Raw genomic sequence first — 22,207 nt, 5'->3', positions numbered from 1 at the left:
CAAGGAGCTCACAGTCTCGAGTTGAGTCCGACGTCGGGAAGCTTAAAAAGACGCACAACGTTCAACTAGCCCTAACCCGGGGTAGATCGCCTGGCGCGGGGGAGCTGAGATACCCCCTTATGCAGGAGCTTGATCGCCCCGACGATGAGGCCTGCCGCCGGCTACGGGAGTAAGATCGTCCCGTCAACGGAAGGTTAGAGGCTCTCGACCACTGGAGGACAAAGAAGGGAGAGACTTCACCTTTTTCCGCCTTCCATCACAGTGAGGAATGCGGAGGAGTCACTGTGGTGGATGTTCATGTTAAAATGTATTTTGTGTGTTCTGTTGGTGTAACTCTACGGCAAATCAAATTCCTTGTATGTTGCAAAACGTACTTGGCGAATAAAATATGATTATGATAACGAGAAACAAATAACTGCAGATGCTGGTTTATACCAAAGATAGACACAAAGTGAGTTTCTCACTTTAATTAACCCGCTGAGTTACTCCAGCACTTTGAATCTATTGCTGAACTAACTCAGCAGGTCAGGCAGCATCTCTGCAGGACATTGACAGGCAATGTTTCAGATAGAGATCTTTCTTCAGATTGAAGAAAGGTCCCGACCTGAAACATTGCTAATCCATTTCCTTCTGAGATGCTGCCTGCCCCACTGAGTTACTCCAGCACTTTGTGTTTCATAGAAGCCAAGTTAGCGCAGTTTTAAAAAATGTAACACATTATTAGTTCAATTTCATGTGATAAAGACAGACATTATGAAATTCTTCTGGTACACTAACTCCAGCACTTTGTGTCTATTTGTGGATAGAGATACAGAATTCATCTTTTGGGGATTGCTTCAAAGACGGCTTGTAGATACTTTTCTTCAGAAATTATCATCTTGATGATCTAACTGACATTTGTACTCAGAAACATTGATCAAGGAATGTGCAATGCTTTACGCAAGTTAAAACTGACCACACCTTCTTCCAAGGTGCCGTGAGGAATCCAAGGTAAGTTAACTGAACATCTCAAACCAAAAGGGAAATCCCAAAGAACACAAGCTCTGGAATCCTAGAATGTGGCAATGCCACTGGTAAAGTTTACACATCAACAAGATGGTTTTGATATGCTTAGTCCTATGTGAAGGAGAAAAACAAAGGACACAAGAGTCATACAGCATGGAAACAGGCCCTTTGACCCAACTCACCCGTGTCGATCGAAATAGCCCATCTAAGATAGTCCCCTTTTCCAGCATTTGGCCCATATTCCTCTCAATGTTTCCTATCCATGTGTCTTGTAAGTGCTGTTAATATACCTGCCAAGGCAAGTACTTTATTGCCAAGCTAAGACTCTAACATTTAAAAACATTTAGACTTGAAGGATACAAGATGGTGACAAAAACATGGCAACTCTTGTGTACGGACTCTGTATAGTCTATTATCCTATGATTGTGCCTAATGTATAGCAGGATTGTCAAGGAAATTTATGCAAAAAATGAATTTCACCATATTTGGATACACATGACAATAATACCTTTGATCCATTTTTCACACCCTTTTGTGAAGATGTTTCCCCTCCAGTTCCCATTAAATCTTTCCCCTCTCACCTTAAACCTATGTCTTCTGGTTCTTGATTCCCCTTCTCTGGGTAAAAGACTATGCACACACTCTATCTGTGCTCTGAAAGAACTTAATCCCGCTACCAGTAGCCCCGAGACAAGACACCTGTAGCCAGGGACTTCAATAAAGCCAGCCTCAAGAGCATGCTACCATAATACCATCAGCATGTCTCTTGTGCCACCAAGGGCCAGAACATCTTTGACCATTGCTACACATCCATTAAAAATGCCTTCCATTCCATTCCCTGGACACATTTTGGGAAATCTGATCATCCAGCTGTGCTTTTTCTCCCTGCCGACAAACAAAAACTGAAGGAGGAAGATCCGGTACAGAAAGTTGTTTCAGTGCTGGTCTACGGAAATAGATTAAATCCGTGCGACTACTTTGAGTCAGTGGAATGGTCCATATTCAGGGACCATATTCAGCCAACCTGAATGAGTATGCCACTGCCGCCGTGACTTACTTCATCAGCAAGTGCATAGAGGAGCGCATGCAGAAGAAGACAATCCGATTGTGTTTCCAAATGGAAACCCTGGATGAACCGTGAGGTCCCTTCCTAGGTGAAGGCCAAGACCGCTGCGTGCAAGTCAAACCATCCGGGGTGGTGCAAGAAAGCTTGTTACAATCTTTGTCAGGAATGCCAAGGGACTATACCGGGACAAACTTGAGTCCCAGTATAATCATGCAGACACCCCAAGGCTGTGGCAGGGCGTAATTACTATAACTGGCTGCAAAGTGAAGTCAGGCAGCATTGCTGGTGATAGTGCAACTCTCCCTGATGAACTTAATGCACCTTATGCTTGTTTTGAGCAGACAGCCAACAGGGCGATGACATCCATCCCGTCAGATTTGAGTGCTCTATTTCCCCGGGTCACTGCTGCAGAAGTTGGATTGGCCTTTCTGAGGGTGATCCCACGGAAAGCAACTGACCTGGACGGAGTCCCTGGCCACGTCCTTGGGAACCGCGCGGACCAGCTAGTGGGAGTGTTCGCTGACATCTTTAACTTCCACCAACTCCGTTCTGAGATAGCCACATGCTTCAAGATGACCACTAACATCCTGGTGCAAAAGAAAAGCAAGATCTTCTGTCTCAACGCCTTAACATCCACATCAAGAAGTTTTTGAGAGGCTGATTATGACACATATTAACTCCAGCTTACTAAGCAGCCTTGATCCACTGCATTTCTACGACCACCACAACAGGTCCACAGCTGATGCCATCTCTCTGACCCTACACTTATCCCTGGAACACCTGGATGAGAAGGACACCTACGTCAGATACATATTCACATAATTCAGCTCTGCTTTCAACATCATTATCCCAACCAAGCTCGTCTTCAATCTCGTGGAACTTGGAGTCAGCACTCCCCTCTGCAACTGGATCCGTGACTTCCTGTCCAACAGACGGCAATCAATGAGTACGCATAACTAATCATCCTCTATGATAACCCTGCAAGGATGTGTTCTCAGCCCCCTACTGTACTCCTTCTACACTCACGACTGTGCAGCCAAATGCAAATCCATCTCAACGTACAAGTTCGCGGACAACACCACTGTAATGGGTCGGATATAAAATAGTGATGAGACAGAGTGCAAAAAGGTAAATTGAGAACCTTGTAACCTGGTGCCGTAACACCAACCTCTCCCTCAATGTCAGAAAGACAAAGGAGATAATAACTGACTTTAGGAAGTTAAGCACTACACACACCCAGGTATACATTGATGGAGCCGAAGTAGAGATAGCAAAAAGCTTCAAGTTCTTAGAATAAATATCACAAGCTATTTTCTTGGACCACCCACATCGAAGTAATGGCCAAGAAAGCACACCAATGCATCTAGAAGGCTTAGGAAGTTAGGCACGTCCCCAACAACCCTCACCAATTATTACAGAAAGCATTTTATTGAGATGCACCACAGCACATGTTTGGGAACAGCTCCATCCAAGACCGCGAGAAATTGCAGAGTTGAGGATGTAGCCCAGACTATCATGCAAACAAAACTTCCTTCCATTGACTCCATCTGCACTTTACATTGCCTCGGCAATGGCATCAGCATAATCAAGGACCAGTCTCACCCCACTCACTTCTGCTTCTCCTATCTTCCATCAGGCAAGAGATACAGAAGTTTGAAAATGCATATCTCCAGATTTAGGGACAGTTTCTTCCCAGTTGTTATCGGGTAACTGAACCATTCTCTCAGCAGCTAAAGTGTGACCTCCCTGCAACCTCAATGCTCCCTCCTGACCTCCCTGCTACCTCAATGGAGACATTTGAGCTACCTTTAATGGGAATTTTCCTCACACTAAATGATATACCCTTTATACTGTATCTATACACTGTGGATGAATTTTTGATTGCCATCATGTACAGCCTTTTCATTGACTGGATAGTACACAACAACAAAAGCATTTCACTGTACCTTGCTACACATGACAATAATAGACTAAATGATTCCACATTAAAGCATCCTTATTGAATACACATCTCCAGAAATTAATAATTTCTGCGGGCAAAACAGGAGGAACATGGTATAAATATCAGTTGAACCAACCAAATTGTTACAAGTGTAGTATTTGGATTATGAAAAAAGGAATATAAAAACTGACTGTAATAGTTAATATAGGTATGTAAAAAGGAAACGATTAGTGAAGAGGAATGTAGGTCCCTTATGTAGTGAAGACTAAGGAAGACACAAACAATCTCCCGGAAATACTAGGGGACCGAAGATCTAGTGGGAGGGAGGAACTGAAGAGAATCCACATTAGTCAGAAAATGGTGTTAGGTAAACCGTTGGGACTGAAGGTAAATAAATTCCCTGGGCCTGATGGTCTGCATCTCAAAGTACTCAAGGGGGTGGCCCTAGAAATCGTGGATGCATTGGTGATCATTTTCCAATGTTCTCTCGATTCTGGATCAGTTCCTGTGGACTGAAAGGTAGATAATGTAACTCCACTTTTTAAGAATGGAGGTTAGAGAGAAAACTGAGAATTATAGACAAGTTAGCCTTACATCGGTAGTGGTGAAGATGCTGGAGTTGATTATTAAAGATGTTATAGCAGTGCATTTGGAAAGCAGTGACTGGATCGGTCAAAGTCAGCATGGATTTATGAAAGGGAAATCATGGTTGACTAATCTTTAGGAATTTTTGGAGGATGTAACAAGTAGAATGGATAAGGGAGAGCCAGTGGATATGGACTATCAAAAAGCCTTTCACAAGGTCCCACACAAGAGATTAGCGAGCAAAATTAGAGCACATATTTAGGGTAGGGTATTGATATGGATAGAGAACTGGTTGGCGGACAAGAAGCAAAGTGTAGGAATTAACGGGTCCTTTTCAGAATGGCAGGCAGTGACTAGTGGAGTGCTGCAAGGCTCGGTGCTAGGACCCCAGTTGTTTACAATATATATTAATGATTTTGACGAGGGAATTAAATGTAACTTCTCTAAACTTGCAGATGACACAAAGCTGGGTGGCAGTGAGCTGTGAGGAGGATGTTATGACGGATAGGTTGGGTGAGTGGACAGATGCATGGCAGATGCAGTATAATGTGGATAAATGTGAGGTTATCCACTTTGGTGGCAAGAACAAGAAGGCAGATTATTATCTGAATGGTGTCAGATTAATAGAAGTGGAGGTACAATGAGACCTCCACTTCTCCTAATGTGTGCTTGTACATCAGTCACTGAAAAGTGTGCTTGTACATCAGTCACTGAAAGTAAGCATGCAGGTTCAGCAGGCAGTGAAGAAAGCGAATGGCATGTTGGCCTTCATTCCGAGAGCATTTGAGTTTAGGAGCAAGGAGGTCCTACTGCAGCTGTACAGGGTCCTGGTGAGAATGCACCTGGAGTGTTGTTTTCAATTTTGGTCTCCTAATTTGAAGAGGGACATTATTGCTATTGAGGGAATGCAGCGTAGGTTCACCAGATTAATTACCCGGATGGCGGGACTGACATATGATGAAAGAATGGGTCGACTGGGCTTGGATTCGCTGGAATTTAGAAGGATGAGAGGATATCTTATAGAAATATATAAAGTTCTTAGAGGATTGGACAGGGTAGATGCTGGAAAAATGTTCCCGATGTAGGGAGAGTCCAGAACCAGGGGTGACAGTTTAAGAATAAGGGGTAGGCCATTTAGGACTGAGATGAGAAAACACTTTTTCACACAGAGTTGTGAAATTTGTGGAATTATCTGCCACATAAGACAGTGGAGGCCAATTCACTGGATGTTTTCAAGATTTAGATTTAGCACTTAGGGCTAAGGGAATCAAGGGATATGGGGAAAAAGCAGGAACGGGGTACTGATTTGGATGATCAGCCATGATCATCTTGAATGGTGGTGCTGGCTCAGAGGGCCGAATGGCCGACTCCTGCACCTGTTTTCTATGTAAAACAAACGTAGGCTACTTGAAGAAACATGCAACTGCCGATGCTAGTTTATAAAATAAAGACACAAAGTGCTGGAGTAATTCAGCAGATCAGGCAGCATCACTGGAGAACATGTAGAGGTGAGATTTCTGATCAGGATGCTTTTTCAGACTGATTGTAGGGAGGAGGGGAATGTAAACTGGAAGAGAGAGGCAAGAAAGAGCTTGGTAAATGGAAGCTCAGACAATGCAAGAGGCCCAGGATAGAGAAGGTCTGTATGGCACATGTTTGATTATGTTGGAAGCTTTTCTGAGGTAACGTAAAGTGTAGATGGAGTCAATGGTGGGAAATCTGGTCTATATGATGGATTGGGATGCATCTACAAAGCTCTGCAATTTTCCTGTGATCTTGTAAAAGTCACTAGGGACATGCCGAATCTCTTCAGAAGTAGAGGTAGTTGGTGTGCCTTCTTGGCTTTCACATCAACGTGGTCAGCCCTCAACAGATCATTGGTAATATTTACTACCAAAGAACTTCATGCTCTCAACCATTTCCACTTCAAAATCTACCAGCTGCGGCACTGTAGTTTTTGACCACGTAACTGCAAGTTAAAGTAACAGACACCATGACAAGCAACAATTTACACAACTTCCCCCCCTAGAAGGAGATTCATATACAAGCAATTTTGCAAACTATTATCACAGGTCCAAGTACTGTGGTCATTAACAATAGAACTAGACTATTAATTCAGCCAGCTGTAAGCAGATTGCTATTGCAAGAGTATGGAAAGTAAACTTGAGAGCCAACAACTTTGTTCTCACATTACAAATATTTACTTTCTATTTATTCATTCACCAGGAAGGAGGATATCGCTGCTCAATAATAACTGACCAGAAAGCAGTGACCATTAACTTTTGGTTGCAATTTAGGTTGTTCCAATCATTAAATGTAGGCTGTAGGGATGGTAATTGTGCAGTTTCCCTTTTGTGACATAGATGTCTAAACAATCTTTGAAGATGCCAGCATGGAACTTGTCAAAAAACACCTTGGCTAGATGGGTGACCAGGTCAAAAACGCCTCAGAAGGGAAGTCAGGATGCTGTTCAGAGTTCCACAGCCTTTCTTGCCCAAATCCCTTAATTTATAGTTTGAAAAAAGGGTCTCGACCCGAAATGTCACCCATTCCTTCTCTCCAGAGATGCTGCTTGTCCCGCTTAAATTGTATGACTGACCTGGCCAGTGAAATTTCACTACACCAATTGGTGTATGCGACAATAAATGAACCTTATAAACCTTATGAGTTACTCCAGCTTTTTGTGTCTATCTTCCCTTAATATATTCTGGATTTCACTTGCAATAAATCACATTGGCTTAAGACTGATGCAGGAGGGTGCACAACAAAATTGTTTCTGACCAAATGTGTAGGAGGGAACTGCACATGTTGGTTTAAACTGAAGATATGGCACAAAAAGCTGGACTATTCAACGGGTCAGATAGCATCTCTGGAGAAAAGGATTAGGTGAAGTTTCAGGTCTGAAGAAGGGTCTCAACCCGAAAGAGACCACTCCCTCCGTAACTCCCTGGTTTTCCGCAGAGACCGCTCCCTCCATAACTCCCTGGTCAATTTGTCCCTTCCCACCCAAACCACCGCTTTTCCCTGGTACTTTCCCTTGCAACCGCAGGAAATGCTACACTTCTCACTTTACCTCCCCCCTCGACTCCATCCAAGGACCCAAGCAGTCTTTCCAGGCGAGGCAGAGGTTCACCTGCACCTCCTCCAACCTCATCTATTGCATCCGCTGTTCGAGGTGTCAACTGCTTTACATCGGTGAGACCAAGCGCAGGCTTGGTGATCGCTTCGCCCAACACCTCCGCTCAGTTCGCATTAACCAACCTGATCTCCCGGTGGCTCAGCACTTCAACTCCCCCTCCCATTCCAAATCCCACCTTTCTGTTCTGGGCCTCCTCCATGGCCAGAGTGAGTCCCACCGCCAATTGGAGGAGCAGCACCTCATGTTTCACTTGAGCAGCTTACACCCCAACGGTATGAACACTGATTTCTCCAATTTCATGTAGTCTTTGCTTTCTCCCTCCTTCCCCTCCCCCTTCCCAGCTCTCCCACAGCCCACACTGTCTCCGCCTCTTTCTTCTTCCCACCCCTCCCTCTCCCCCACCTCCACATCCGTCTGTAGATAGGTCTCAACCCGAAACGTCACCTATTCCTATTCGCCAGAGATGCACCGAACAACTGAGTCACTCCAGCTTTTTGTGTCTATCTTTTGTTTCGGACCAAAGATGGCTGAGAAATGTTTAACCTTGCTTTTTCCTGAGTGTTATTATGCTCAACTATTGACGATTTGTTTGTTGTTTAATTGCCCATTACCACCGGATGTGGTACGACAGAAGAGCTTCAATATATTGTTTGTGGAATTAGTTGGCTGTGCCTACAGTATACTTTTATCATGTTTAGAGTACTATGTTGTAGCTTAACTAATTTGATGCTTCATTAGCAGACCTGCCTAGTGCTACTCCGGTCACATTCATTATATCTCAATCATCTAACTACCTCCGTTAATCACCTAACTTAATGGTAATCGGAATAATAGAATGAAGGATATGCTGACCAAGAAGATATGTCAACATTGGAACACTTTCAATTGGGATTTATTCTCTACCTGTGGCATATGCAGCTTGATAAACTCATTCATAATTGATGCCAATAACACCAATTATTCTGGGTGTAAAATTAGAACATGTGCACATTCTATGCATTTATTGCTTGCTCCTAGAGATGTTCAACAATAAGGAGTTACTGAGTGGAAACAGGCCCTTCGGCCTACCGAGTCCGTGCCGACCAGCGATCCCCTTACACTAGCACTATCACTAGGGACAACTTACAATTTTACAATTGAAGCCAATTAACCCACAAACCTGCACGTCTTTGGAATGTGGGAGGAAACGGGAGCACTCGGAGAAAACCCATGCGGTCACAAGGAGAATGCACAAACTCTGTACGGGTTCACCAGCTGAGGGAGGATTAAATTCCTGGGATACTTTATAGAATCTAGAATTAAATGTATGGATTTGCAAGGCGATTCCTACTTGTCATCATCTCTCATGCAATCTTAGGTTTATTATTGTCACATGTACTGAAGTACAGCAAAAAGCTTTATTTGCATGCTTTGCAAACAGATCAGATATACCATACATAAGTATAATAGAGTCAAGCTCAAGATACAGCAAAGGGGAAGATACAGAGTGCAAAATGTATTTCTCAGCATTTTAGACCAAGTCCAATGTCCCCAATGGGGTAGGGGTGAATCAGACAGTTCCCTTGCTTATGGGCCTGATAACAGAGGGGAAGATGCTGTTCCCGAGTCTGGTGGTGCGTGCTGTCAACCTTCCGTACCATCTGCCAGGCGAGAGCAGGGAGGAGGAGGAACGATGGTTGGAACAAGATTTTGATTATATTATGTTTATTCCTATGCTGTCACCTCTCCCATCATCAGTGGAACAGGATATATCCAAGAACCAAGATAAACCTTTGATAATGTTTGGGTGTTGCTTGATTGGAATTTAGGAGAAGTCTCAGCAAACTAGAAACCAGTGAGCTTAACACACATCATTGGGCAGCAAAGTGGCACAGCGGTAGAGTTGCTATGTTACAGCTCCAGTTACCTGGGTTCGATACTAACTACGGGTGCTCTCTGTATGGAGTTTATACATTCTCCCTGTGGATTTTCTGGGTGCTCCGGTTTCCTCCCACATTCCGAAGACGTGCATGTTTGCAGGCTAATTGGCTTCTGTAAATTGTCCCAAAATGTAGGATAGAACTAGTGTATGGGTGATCGCTGGTTGGCGTGGATTCGGTGGGCCGAAGGGACTGCTTCCACACTGCATCTCTAAACTACACCATAAAAGGGAAATATGTTAGAAGCTATTATTACAAGGTCATAAGTAATAGAAGCAGAATTAATCCATTCGGCCATTGTCTACTCCACCGTTCAATCATGGCTCATCTATCTCTCCTTTTTTTTTTTTTTTTTTTTTTTTTTTTTTTTAAACAGTCATATGGCACCAAAGTGCCTAATATATATTTTCATAATACATTTTATGTACAACTTCTTTTTTTTTTGTTACATTGAAAAAAGATGAGAATAAGAAAAATAAGTTAGATAGTAAAGGATAGAAAGATGTGAAATATATAGTGTGTGAAGAAAGAAAACGAGTAAATGAAGAAAGTTGAGAGAGAAAATAGTGAAAAGAAAAGGAGATCATTATTTATAGTCTTGACCAACCCTCGTCCAGTCCTGAAACAGTTATTTTTTACAATTGTGTTGCACCATATGATTCCAAAAAAACGACGAATGGAGACCAACTCGTTATGAATTGGTCTGATTTATCCATTAGGAGGAATCGCATTTCCTCAAGATGAGCGGTGTCCAACATACTTGCAATCCACATTTTAAGCGTTGGTATTGATGTACCCTTCCAAAATTTAAGTATTAATTTTTTTGCTATTATTAAACCATAGTTAAGGAATAGATTTTGAGATGTGTTCAATTTATTCCCATCTTCCATTACACCAAATATAATCATTTCAGTATTAGGTTCCATTCTTGTCTTGAATAATTTTGTAAGTATTTCAAAAATATCATTCCAAAATCTATAAAGTTTTATGCAGGAAACTAAGGAGTGTGTTATAGTTGCCTTTTGGGCTAGACATTTATCACAAGTGGCGGATATATTTGGATAAAATTTGTTCAATCTTGTTTTTGAATAATATAATCTATGTACAATTTTAAATTGAATTAGATTATGTCTTACATTAATTGAACATTTGTGAATATATATCAGGTATTTTTCCCATTTAACCTTCGTAATGTTTATCATTAATTCCCGTTCCCACTCTTCTCTAAGTACCTCTGTCGATGGTAGGTCTATATTTAGAATACTATTATATAAATAGGATATTAATTTTTGTGAGTCAGCTTCAATATTCATTGCTTCTTCCAATGTCAGGAGTTACTTTTTGATATCCTTGTATATATTTTTTCACAAAGTCGCAAATCTGAAGATATTTAAAATATTGGTTGTTTTTCAATTTAAATTTTAATTGTAGTTGATGGAATGATAGTAGGTTTCCCATTTCGTACATATCCCTGATCCTTCTAATTCCGAGACTTTCCCATTGGTTATATGTCTTATCAATAAGAGATGGTTTAAATAAAGGGTTATTCGCTATTGGCATTAACAGTGATAGATTTCTTAATTTTAAAGATAATTTTATTTGTTTCCAAATTCTTATTGTACCATATATAATTGGGTCTCTCCTTCCTAACCCCATTCTCCTGTCTTTTCCCCATAACCCGACACCCGTACTAACCAAGAATCTAACTATCTATGCTTTAAAAATATCCAATGACTTGGCCTCCACAATCTTCTGTGGCAAAGAATTTCACAGACTCACTACCCTCTGACTAAAGAAATTATTTCTCATCTCCTTCCTAAAGGAAGTCCTTTAATTCTGAGGCTATGACCTCTAATCCTGGACTCTCCCACTAGTGGAAACATCCTCTTCACATCCACTCTATCCAAGCTATCATAGCAGGGCACTTAGGAAAATTCAAGTCAATCAAACAAAGTCAATGTGTAAATGTGAAAGCGAAATAAAGTTTGACCAATTTACAGGAGTTCTTTAAAGTAAAATGTGCCGCCCCTTACATCAGACAACCCTTCAGTTTGGTGAAGAACTTGCTGCTCGGGATGACACAATCAGCAAGTTACATCTCCATCTGCTGTTACAATACCACTGAGATGTTGGTAGGATTTCAGCCTTCCCACAAAAAACATGCTTCAGAGCTGCAACAACATGTGCTGCATAAAATGTAGAAACAAAGAACTGCAGATGCTGGTTTGCACAAAAGGATGCAAACTTCTGGAGTAACTCAGCGGGCCAGGCAGCATCTCAGGAGGACATGGATAAATGACGTTTTGTGTCGGGATCCGGGTTAAGAATCAGTCTGAAGAAGGGTCCCGATCCTATCAATGTTCTCCAGAGATGCTGCCTAACCCACTGAATTACTCCGGCATTTCGGGTCCTTTTGTGCTGCACATGCAATCTTAGCATTCCTCTAATCTTTTCTTGTGGAAACATGAACTGACATGCATGCCAGTTCTATACTAATACTCCAATCAATAAAAGTATTGATAGAGATATAAAATCTACTAAGGAGTCAATGAGAGTTCCGTTGTGTGTTTGGGAGGGAGACATGAAGTGTGCATTATCACCCTTATTCTGTGCGAAGCGAGCACACAGTAGGTTGGCGGTTCCAGCGGTGAACAGAGCCATATTTCAGTTCTCTAAATTGCTTCAGCAGGGAAGCAAATGGCAAAAGATGCAATTGAGAAAGAATCAATTTTGCATCCACATAACATTTTACATTTGCAACGTCTTGTGTAAAAATGGATATGATAATTAAACTTATATTTGTACAAGTTCAGGATATACAAGTCCAAATAACCCATGGTGGTTTCTAATTAATTAAATGAATTGTAAAAAAGTTTTGTGAAGTGTCAGATCAAAATACAGTTGTTTATAACAAATCGTACCAAAAACTTTGAGTGCAACATATTACAACATTCTCCATTTTACCTTTTCACTATTAAATAACAAAAAATAACTCTGTACATATAATGGATTTCCATCTCTCTTAACCAAGGAGATTTTCAACAAAAGGTACATTTTGATTACAGGCTGCAAAGGCACAATAGAACAGCTCATTCCAAATTGGTTAAAACTTTGTAGGAAGGAACTGCAGATGCTCGTTTAAACCGAAGATAAGACACAAAATGCTGGAGTAACACATGCATCTCTGGAGAGAAGGAATGGGTAACGTTTTGGGTTGAGACCCGAACCATCACCCATTCTTTCTCTCCAGAGATGTTGCCTGTCCGCTGAGTTTCTCAAGCATTTTGTGTCTATCTTTGGTTAAAACTTTCCCTGGCGCATGCTTTACACAGCCAACTAGTTTACAGTGATTACAATGTCAATTATTCTCTTTACACTTGTTCAATGTCTTATGCCTTAAAAATCTATTATCTAAGTTGTACATGATTACACCAAATACAGTGCACTACAAATGCCACCCTGCGTAGATTACCATGCCACATCATCAAGTATGTTTGGGCGTTTGCTCAATTACTTCAACAGAATTTGTGCTCTGATCACAATTGAAATTTTCAAAAGGATGTGGAGGTTTTTAAATATCACCAAAAGTTAAACTACTTCAGAGATATAAAGCTTATGCAACTCTGTGCAGGGCTAAGCGTACTGTCCACCGACATAAATGAGTAGCAAGATAAAGCAAGATAAAGACACAAAGTGTTGGAGCAACTCAGCAGCTCAGTTAGTAGATAATATTTCAGCATAATTGTGTGGGAAGTACAATAATATTTGATCGAGTTACATATCGGACCTGTTTCAGAATATCAATAACAGGCATTCAGAGAAAGTGGAGCCGGAGGTGAAACTTTACCTGCTCCTAAGTTTAGTAATTTCATAAAAATCTATTTTAATTTCATCAGAAATAATTTGATATATTAACCATTTTGTTTTGCGTTTAAAAAGAATACTTGGCTTTCCTTTCGCCTGTTAATCTATAGGCTCGGAATCTCCTTTGAATCTGACAGTCTCTCAGATGGTTTGACCTGGCATTGGGTCTAATGGCAATTCCTGAATAGACTCGGGACATGTCAAATGTAGCTGTCTGTCTGTCTGTCAGTCAGCAAGTCTCAGACCTGCAAGTCTGTCTGTCAGTCAGCAAGTCTTTTGACATCTAAGACTCACTGAAGTTCCAAGTTAGTTCCAACCAGTAAGATTCAACCTGAAATTTACTAAAATAAATAACATCTATTACATTTTGAATAATGAATCACAAATCAATTCCCACAAACCCCATCTTATTTTAAAGAGATGTGATGAAGGGTTGAGACCCGAAACATCACTTATCCATGTTCTCAACAGAATGTGCCTGACTCACTGAGTTACTCCAGCACTTTACGTCATTTTTTGTAAGCCAGCATCTGCAGTTCCTTATTTCAACAGGTTATTTAAAGGTCTGAAAGTTACTTTGCAGTAATTATCTTAGTACACCATTTAAAAAAGCTCACTTCGCACAACAAATGTAATATTTTTGCTGAGAATGCAGATTTGTCAGATCACTGAATTTTCCTGAATACATTGCAGAAGGCTTTGGATTTACTTCAGACATATGTACTATAAAGGTTGCTGGCAGATTATAGTGTATTATTGACAAACAATGTCAGCTCCATCTGTAATTACAAGAGAGAAATTTGGATGAATAGAAAGAGTTTGTGTATGAAAGGGGAGGGGATGAATGGGAAAGAAAGCTAAATTGTGAATTATATACTTCAAGATTTTCAACAACAGGCAACAATATTTACAGAGAGCTGAAGAATTGTCCCCACCCGAACATTGCCGGTCTGTTCCCTCCACAGAACCCAAGTTACGCTAGCACTTTACATTTTACTAAAGAATCCTGCACCTGCAGTTCCTTGTGTCTCCAATATTTACGGAGACTTGGAATTACGGATAAAGACCTTTTGGTCAACAGCTACAACCACACAGCCTGTTAACAGTCAAGATTATTCAAAGGATTCAAGTTCAATTAACAGATATTTCTACTTTTTCCAAGCAAATGTGGAATGGTCTGGAACAAGAGATTATGCACAAGCATAATTCAGTTTAAAAAGATGTACAAAAACACTTGTTTAAAAGGATATTGGGCTGAGGATAGGTGATTGTGAGTGGGATATTTGTTATACTGATTGTATTGGGAAGGGTGATTATAGAGTGATGGGTTGTATATATGACTAAGATACTGTATAGTATATGAGGGTTTTTTCTTTTTCTTTTTTTCTTTTTTGTCTGGCTTTGTAAATATTTGATTAGTGTAAAAATGTAAATAATTTGGTGTACATATAGTGGCTGGTGTACGTATGGTGTACATATAGCTGCTAAATTTGTATAAGATAATTACAAGCAGTTGAATAAGGGGTGGGAATTAATAAGCTTTGGCTTCTTCCTGCTCCTTTTCGGACACATACGATTTAATTTATTTATAGATATTGTTTATGACACTTTATAAATATTCTTGTTTTGTTTTTTGTATGCTGTTTCACACTTGCTTTTTATTCTTTTATTCTGTTCGAAATAAAGAATAAAATAAATAAATAAATACATAAATAATCTATATTAATAACAGATTCAAATCCAGGGTTCAGAATTAAAAAGGATTGTGTGCTAACCCAATTCTGGAGCCGTCAAAATTTTCAGAAAATGCACCCCAGCAATAAGAGACAGAGATATTTTCCAATCACATCAAAATGCCATACAGGCTTTTCCAAATATTGCTCAAGAAAGCAATAGTGGCTTCCAATCACCTGTTCCTGCATCTGCATGCTTTCCTCTGATGGACCATATTTACAATTAACATTCCAAATTTTGGAAATACAATTCAAAAGGTTTTTCTAAAATATTGACTCTCCAATGAGTGAGAAGGAGATGTCCAGCATTTTGGTTTCAATTCACAAAGGGTTAATTTTCTATCAAGATCCACAAATAGGAAAGTGACACGACAAGACTCAATATGAAACTTGCAAGCATTGTCTGCTCATCATGCTCTCAGCTGCAGAAAAACAAGTGCATACAGTTGAATTATTGCTTCCATAATTTTAAAATAGTGAGTGTATGTGCACAGGTGCATGAGAGTGAAGGGAGAGGTGAATGAAAATAAAGAATTGATCGGAGTGAGCACTAGTGTGGTGGAAAACGTCAATTGGGAAAAGGACGGTGCCTCTCTAACAATAGACTGAGTGTGAGAATGAATGTGCGTTCTAGCAGGCACAGGAACACAATGGAAGAGTAGAGGAGAGTGCAAGTGCACTCCAAGCTCAGGTGAAGATAAGTGACCAGTGCCAGTAAGCATGTTTACTTGTCCCATCTAGTTAGTAGCTCAGCATTAACAGTCCCAGGTCAGCACACGCAAACAGCAAGAGAACGGGTTAGTGGCACAGCATCAGGACAGTCAAGCATGTTAGTCAGCATGGCACAGTGACAGGCCAGCATGTGTTCAAACAGTGCCTATGTAGGTTAGTATGTCAGCGTGTAACAGCATCAGAGTAAGCAGGTGAGCATCAGCATATCAGTGCCTGTGGGCAGGTTCCAGTGTCAACGCCAGCACAAATAGTACCAGGGCCAGGGCAGCCGAGAAAGTCAGTCTTCTTCTTCGTGCACAACCTAAAGTTGTAGGACAACTTGTTCTATTTGATCTTATGACCATGCGGTTCCAGCACAGGTGTGTCGCAGTGCCAGGGCCAACACCTGCACCAACAATACCAGCAAACATTATCAGTGTGCCAGTGCCAGGGGTAGAGGGCAAAGTAATGGCTACAAGGCACACATAAGTGTCAGGGGACGGGGGATGTTACAATGCCAGGGTCAGCTGCTCCAGGCAGGAGAGTGTATCAGTGCAAGCGTCAGGGCAGGAGAGCATATACAGGGCCCTTTATAATGTTTGGGACAAAGACCAATCATTTATTTATTTGCCTCTGTACTCCACAATTTGAGATTTGTAATAGAATAAAATCACATGGGGTTAAAGTGCACATTGTCAGAGTTTATTAAAGGCCATTTTTATATATTATGGCTTCAACATGTAAAAATTACAACTGTGATTATACAGAGTCCCCCCCCCAATTTCAGGTACTAAAAATGTTTGGTACATATGGCTTCACGGGTGTTTGTAATTGCTCAGGTGTGTTTAATTGCTTCTTTAATGCAGGTATAAGAGAGCTTTCAGTGCCTAGTCTTTCCTCCAGTCTTTCCATCACCTTTGGAACCTTTTATTGCTGTTTATCAATTATCAACATGAGGAACAAAGTTGTGCCAATCAAAGTAAAATAAGCCATTATGAGACTGAGAAACAAGAATAAAACTGTTAAGAGACATCAGCCAAACCTTAGGCTTACCAAAATCAACTGTTTGGAACATCATTAGGAAGAAAGAGAGCACTGGTGAGCTTATTAATCGCAAAGGGACTGGCAGGCCAAGGAAGACCTCCAGAGCTGATGACAGAATTCTCTCTATAATAAAGAAAGATCCCCAAACACCTGTCCGACAGATCAGAAACACTCATGTGTGGATTTGTCAATGATCACTGTCCGCAGAAGACTTCATGAACAGAAATACAGAGGCTACACTGCAAGATGCAAACCACTGGTTAGCTGCAAAAATAGGTTGGCCAGGTTACAGTTTGCCAAGAAGTACTTAAAAGAGCAATCATAGTTCTGGAAAAAGGTCTTGTGGACACATGAGATGAAGATTAACTTATATCAGTGATGGCAAGAGCAAAATATGGAGGAGGGAAGGAACTGCTAAAGATCCAAAGCATACCACCTCAACTGTGAAACACGGTGGTGGGGGTGTTATGGCCTGGGCATGAATGGCTGCTGAAGGTACTGGCTCACTTATCTTCATTGATGATGCAACTGCTGATGTAGTAGCATAATTAATTCTGAAGTGTATAGACACATCCTGTCTGCTGAAGTTCCAACAAATGCCTCAATACTCATTGGCTGGCAGTTCATTCTACAGCAAGACAATGATCCTAAACATACTGCTAAAGCAACCAAGGAGTTTTTCAAAGCTAAAAAATGATCAATTATTGAGTGGCCAAGTCAATCACCTGACCTGAACCCAATTGAGCATGACTTGTATATGATGAAGGGAAAACTGAAGGTGACTAGCCCCCAAAACAGGCATAAGTTAAAGATGGCTGCAATACAGGCCTGGCAGAGCATCACCCAGCAACTGGTGATGTCCATGAATCGCAGACTTCAAGCAGTCATTGCATGCAAAGGATAAGCAACAAAATACTAAACTTTAATTTACGTGACATTGATGGGTCCCAAACATTATGATGCCGAGATGGGGTGACTATGTATAAACACTGCTGTAATTTCTACATGTTGAAATCAAAATATATAGAAATTGCCTTTATTAAAATCTGACAATGTGCACTTTAACCACGTGATTTTATTAATATTACAAATCTCAAATCGTGGAGTACAGAGGCAAATAAATATATGATGGGTCTTTGTTCCAACCATTATGGAGGGCACTGTAACTGTTGGGGCCAGAGTTATGGAAGGTGTATGGCAGTGACAAGTTATATTGCCACGGCAGCATGGTGTATCAGTGCCAGTGTCAGGGCAAGTTATGGTGTCAGAGTTAAAGCAAGTGTGTAAGTTCATGAGCTACGGTGAGCTGTTTCAGGGCAGTAGTGTGTGTTGGTGCCAGGGTTATGGCAAGTAGTTAAGTTATAGTAGCAGGGCAGGGAAGTGTTTCAGTGCAGGGTCAGGGCACGTGGGCAAGTTATACCGGCAGGATAGCAGTGCAGCATTGCCATACCTATTGGTGCCAGGCAGGAGAGAGTGTCTGTGTCAGTTATACTGCCAGGGCAAGCGGACATAAGTGCCTGGGCAGGAGAGATTGTCAGTAAATAGGGTAACTGGGTAAGTTATAGCGGCAGGGAAACAGTATGTCCATGCCAGAGCCAGCTGTGCCAGTGCAGGAGTGTGTCAATGGTGGCAGGGCGGCAGCATGTGTCTGTACTAGACCCAGCTGTGCCAGACCAGGAGAGAGAGTGTCAGTGCAGAGTCTGGGGAAGTTATCATGGCAGGGCAGCAGTGTGTGTCAGTACAGGACCAGGAGAGTGGCCGTGGCCGTGGCAGGGCCAGCCAGCGTTCAGTAAGTTCGCTTCCAACCCTCCCCAGACCTGACCCCGCTGGCTTCTTACCTCAGGGCGAAGCGCAGGGTGATCACGGTGCAGATGGCGGCCAGGGCTCCGCACAGGAGCTCGGGTCTCCTCGCCATGTGAACCAGCGCGCTGCCCACGCCGCCAAACTGCCGCCCGAGCTCGCTGTGTAACCTCAGCATCCCTCGGCGCTGCCCTTATAGCGGGGCGGGGAGAGGAGGGGACGGGGTGTGGAAGGGGACAGGGAAAGGGGGGGTCGGGAGAGGAGGCATTGACTGACTAGCCGACCGCCTCACACTAGCTCAGGGCCCCCACCCCGCCCCGGGGCCCCAGGCCGGCCTCCCTCCCGCCCAGGCCCGTCGCCGGGCGAACCCCGCTCCGCCACGTCCTCGCCACCACTTCCCGGGGACACGGCGGCGGCGGGCGCGCGCGGGGGCGTATCTGCACCTGCGCGGGCACGGCGCCGAGAGGCAGCCTGGGAATGCGGAGGACCGGCTGGGAGGACCAGGGGGCGAGAAGGCGGAGGACTGCCTGGGAGGACCAGGAGGCTGGGAGGACCGACTGGAGCCACACACGGCGCTGGAACTGGATCCGCCGAACACTTGCACTGCCGCCGCCACCGCCTGCCGCCTCTCCCGCTTGCCAACCATTTAAACTCCCATTTCCCACACTAACCTTGTGCAGGAAGGAACTGCAGATGCTGGTTTAAATCGAAGATAGGCACAAAGTGCTAGAGTAACTCAGCGGGACAGGCAGCATCTCTGGAGAGAAGGGATGGGTGACATTTCGGGTCGAGACCCTTCTTCAGACTAAAGATACTAGAGGAGCTATAGGATCTTTGCTTCAGACTGTCAGGGGAGAGGGGGATACAGAGATATGGAAGTGTATAGTGTGAAAACAGGACAAAGGGAATGGAGATCAAGGAAAATGTAGGATAGATCATTGTTACCTGGAAGAAGATAACAGCAACAAAGCAAAGAGATAAAATGTAGTTGGAGACAGTAAGACTGGTAGGAGAACAGGTAAGGGGGAGGGATCGATGGAGAGGGGAAGCAAGGGTTACTTGAAGTTAATGTTCATGGGTTCAGTGGAGAAGGAGACAGAGATATGGAAGGGTAAGGTGTGAAAATGAGAGATCAAAGGGGACAAAATCAAAATCATGGGAAATGTAGAATGGTCCATCGTTACCTAAGGGGAAGGTGACAACGAGGCATACATTCAATAAACTAATCAAGAGGACAGTGAAACTAGTTGGAGAACTTGGATGGAGTGGGAGATTGCAACCTTCACGTGGCCCGCCCTGTTTCGACAAATGCAATCAACCCGGTGTGCACAATCAAATAAGATCAAATAGAACAAGTTGTCCGACAACTTTAGGCTGTGCACACCATACGTAAGAAAAAGAAGAAGAAGAGAACTTGGATGGGGTTGGGATGGAGAGAAAGTAAGATTTACTTGAAGTTAAAGAAGTCAATATTCATAGAAACATAGAAAATAGGTGCAGGAGTAGGCCATTCGGCCCTTCGAGTCTGCACCGCCATTCGATATGATCATGGCTGATCATCCAACCCAGTATCCCATCCCTCCCTTCTCTCCATACCCCCTGATCCCTTTAGCCACAAGGGCCACATCTAACTCCCTCTTAAATATAGCCAATGAACTGGCCTCAACTACCTTCTGTGGCAGAGAATTCCACAGATTCACCACTCTCTGTGTAAAAAATGATTTTCTCATTTCGGTCCTAAAAGACTTCCCTCTTATCCTTAAACTGTGACCCCTAGTTCTGGACTTCCCCAACACCGGGAATAATCTTCCTGCATCTAGCCTGTCCAACCCCTTAAGAATTTTGTAATATAAGATATCCCCTCAATCTTCTGAATTCTAGCGTGTACAAGCCGAGTCTATCCAGTCTTTCTTCATATGAAAGTCCTGCCATCCCAGGAATTAGTCTGGTGAACCTTCTCTGTACTCCCTCTATGGCAAGAATGTCTTTCCTCAGATTAGGAGACCAAAACTGTACGCAATACTCCAGGTGTGGTCTCACCAAGACCCTGTACAACTGCAGTAGAACCTCCCTGCTCTTATACTCAAATCCTTTTGCTATGAATGCTAACATACCATTTGCTTTCTTCACTACCTGCTGCACCTGCATTCCTACTTTCAATGACTGGTGTACCATGACACCCAGGTCTCGTTGCATCTCCCCTTTTCCTAATCGGCCACCATTCAGATAATAGTCTACTTTCCTGTTTTTGCCACCAAAGTGGATAACCTCGCATTTATCCACATTATACTGCATCTGCCATGCATTTGCCCACTCACCCAACCTATCCAAGTCACCTTGCAGCCTCCTAGCATCCTCCTCACAACTAACACTGCCCCCCAGCTTCATGTCATCCGCAAACTTGGAGATGTTGCATTCAATTCCCTCATCCAGATCATTAATATATATTGTAAATAGCTGGGGTCCCAGAACTGAGCCTTGCGGTACCCCACTAGTCACTGCCTGCCATTCTGAAAAGGACCCGTTTACTCCTACTCTTTGCTTCCTGTCTGCCAGCCAGTTCTCTATCCACATCAATACTGAACCCCCAATACCGTGTGCCTTAAGTTTGTATTCTAATCTCTTATGTGGGACCTTGTCGAAAGCCTTGTCGAAAGCCTTCTGAAAGTCCCGATATAACACATCCACTGGTTCTCCCTTATCCACTCTACTAGTTACATCCTCGAAAAGCATTCTATAAGATTCGTCAGATGATTTACCTTTCATAAATCCATGCTAACTTTGTCCAATGAATTCACCACTTTCCAAATGTGTTGCTATCCCATCTTTAATAACTGACTCCAGAATTTTCCCCACCACCGATGTTACACTAACTGGTATGTAATTCCCCGTTTTCTCTCTCCCTCCCTTTTTAAAAAGTGGGGTTACATTAGCTACCCTCAGGAACTCAGGAACTACTCCAGAATCTAAAGAGTTTTGAAAAATTATCACTAATGCATCCACTATTTCTGCGGCTACTTCCTTAAGTACTCTGGGATGCAACTTATCGCCCTGGGCCACTGCTGAGTTGTAAGATGCCCAAGCGAAATATGAGGTGCTGTTCCTCCAATTTGTATTGGGCCTCACTATATCAGGAGAACATGGATAGGTGATGTTTTGGGTCAGGACTCTTCTTCAGACTCTATAAAGTGCTGGAGTAACGCAGCAGGTCAGGCAGCATATCAGGAGAACATGGGACCCTTTCTCCGAAGCTCTGAAGAATGGTCTTGACCTAAAATGTCACCTATCCACTTTCTCAACCTGACCTGCTGATTTACTCAGCACAGTAGCACAGTAAGGGATGCGGCACTGACCATCAGGCAAACCAACTTCCCATCCACGGACTCCATCTACACTTCA

General features: G+C 42.6%; 1 protein-coding gene across 1 annotated transcript in view; it reads right to left on the bottom strand.

Moving 5' to 3' along the window:
* The window catches only part of txndc11 (thioredoxin domain containing 11), a 64,279-nt gene extending 45,136 nt beyond the window's left edge, over positions 1 to 19,143 (bottom strand). Inside the window, exon 1 of the mRNA XM_055651735.1 lies at positions 18,847 to 19,143. Within this exon, the coding sequence (XP_055507710.1) occupies positions 18,847 to 18,986 (140 nt within the window). The 5' untranslated portion in view covers positions 18,987 to 19,143. The remainder of the gene's footprint in view (positions 1 to 18,846) is intronic.
* Between the last annotated feature and the right edge of the window lie 3,064 nt (positions 19,144 to 22,207).

This window comes from Leucoraja erinacea, chromosome 20 (genome assembly GCF_028641065.1).
Source record: "Leucoraja erinacea ecotype New England chromosome 20, Leri_hhj_1, whole genome shotgun sequence".
In the NCBI taxonomy this organism is placed as follows: Eukaryota; Metazoa; Chordata; class Chondrichthyes; order Rajiformes; family Rajidae; genus Leucoraja; species Leucoraja erinaceus.
The sequence above is the reverse complement of the archived record's forward strand: the minus strand, read 5'-3'. Positions and strand labels throughout refer to the sequence as shown.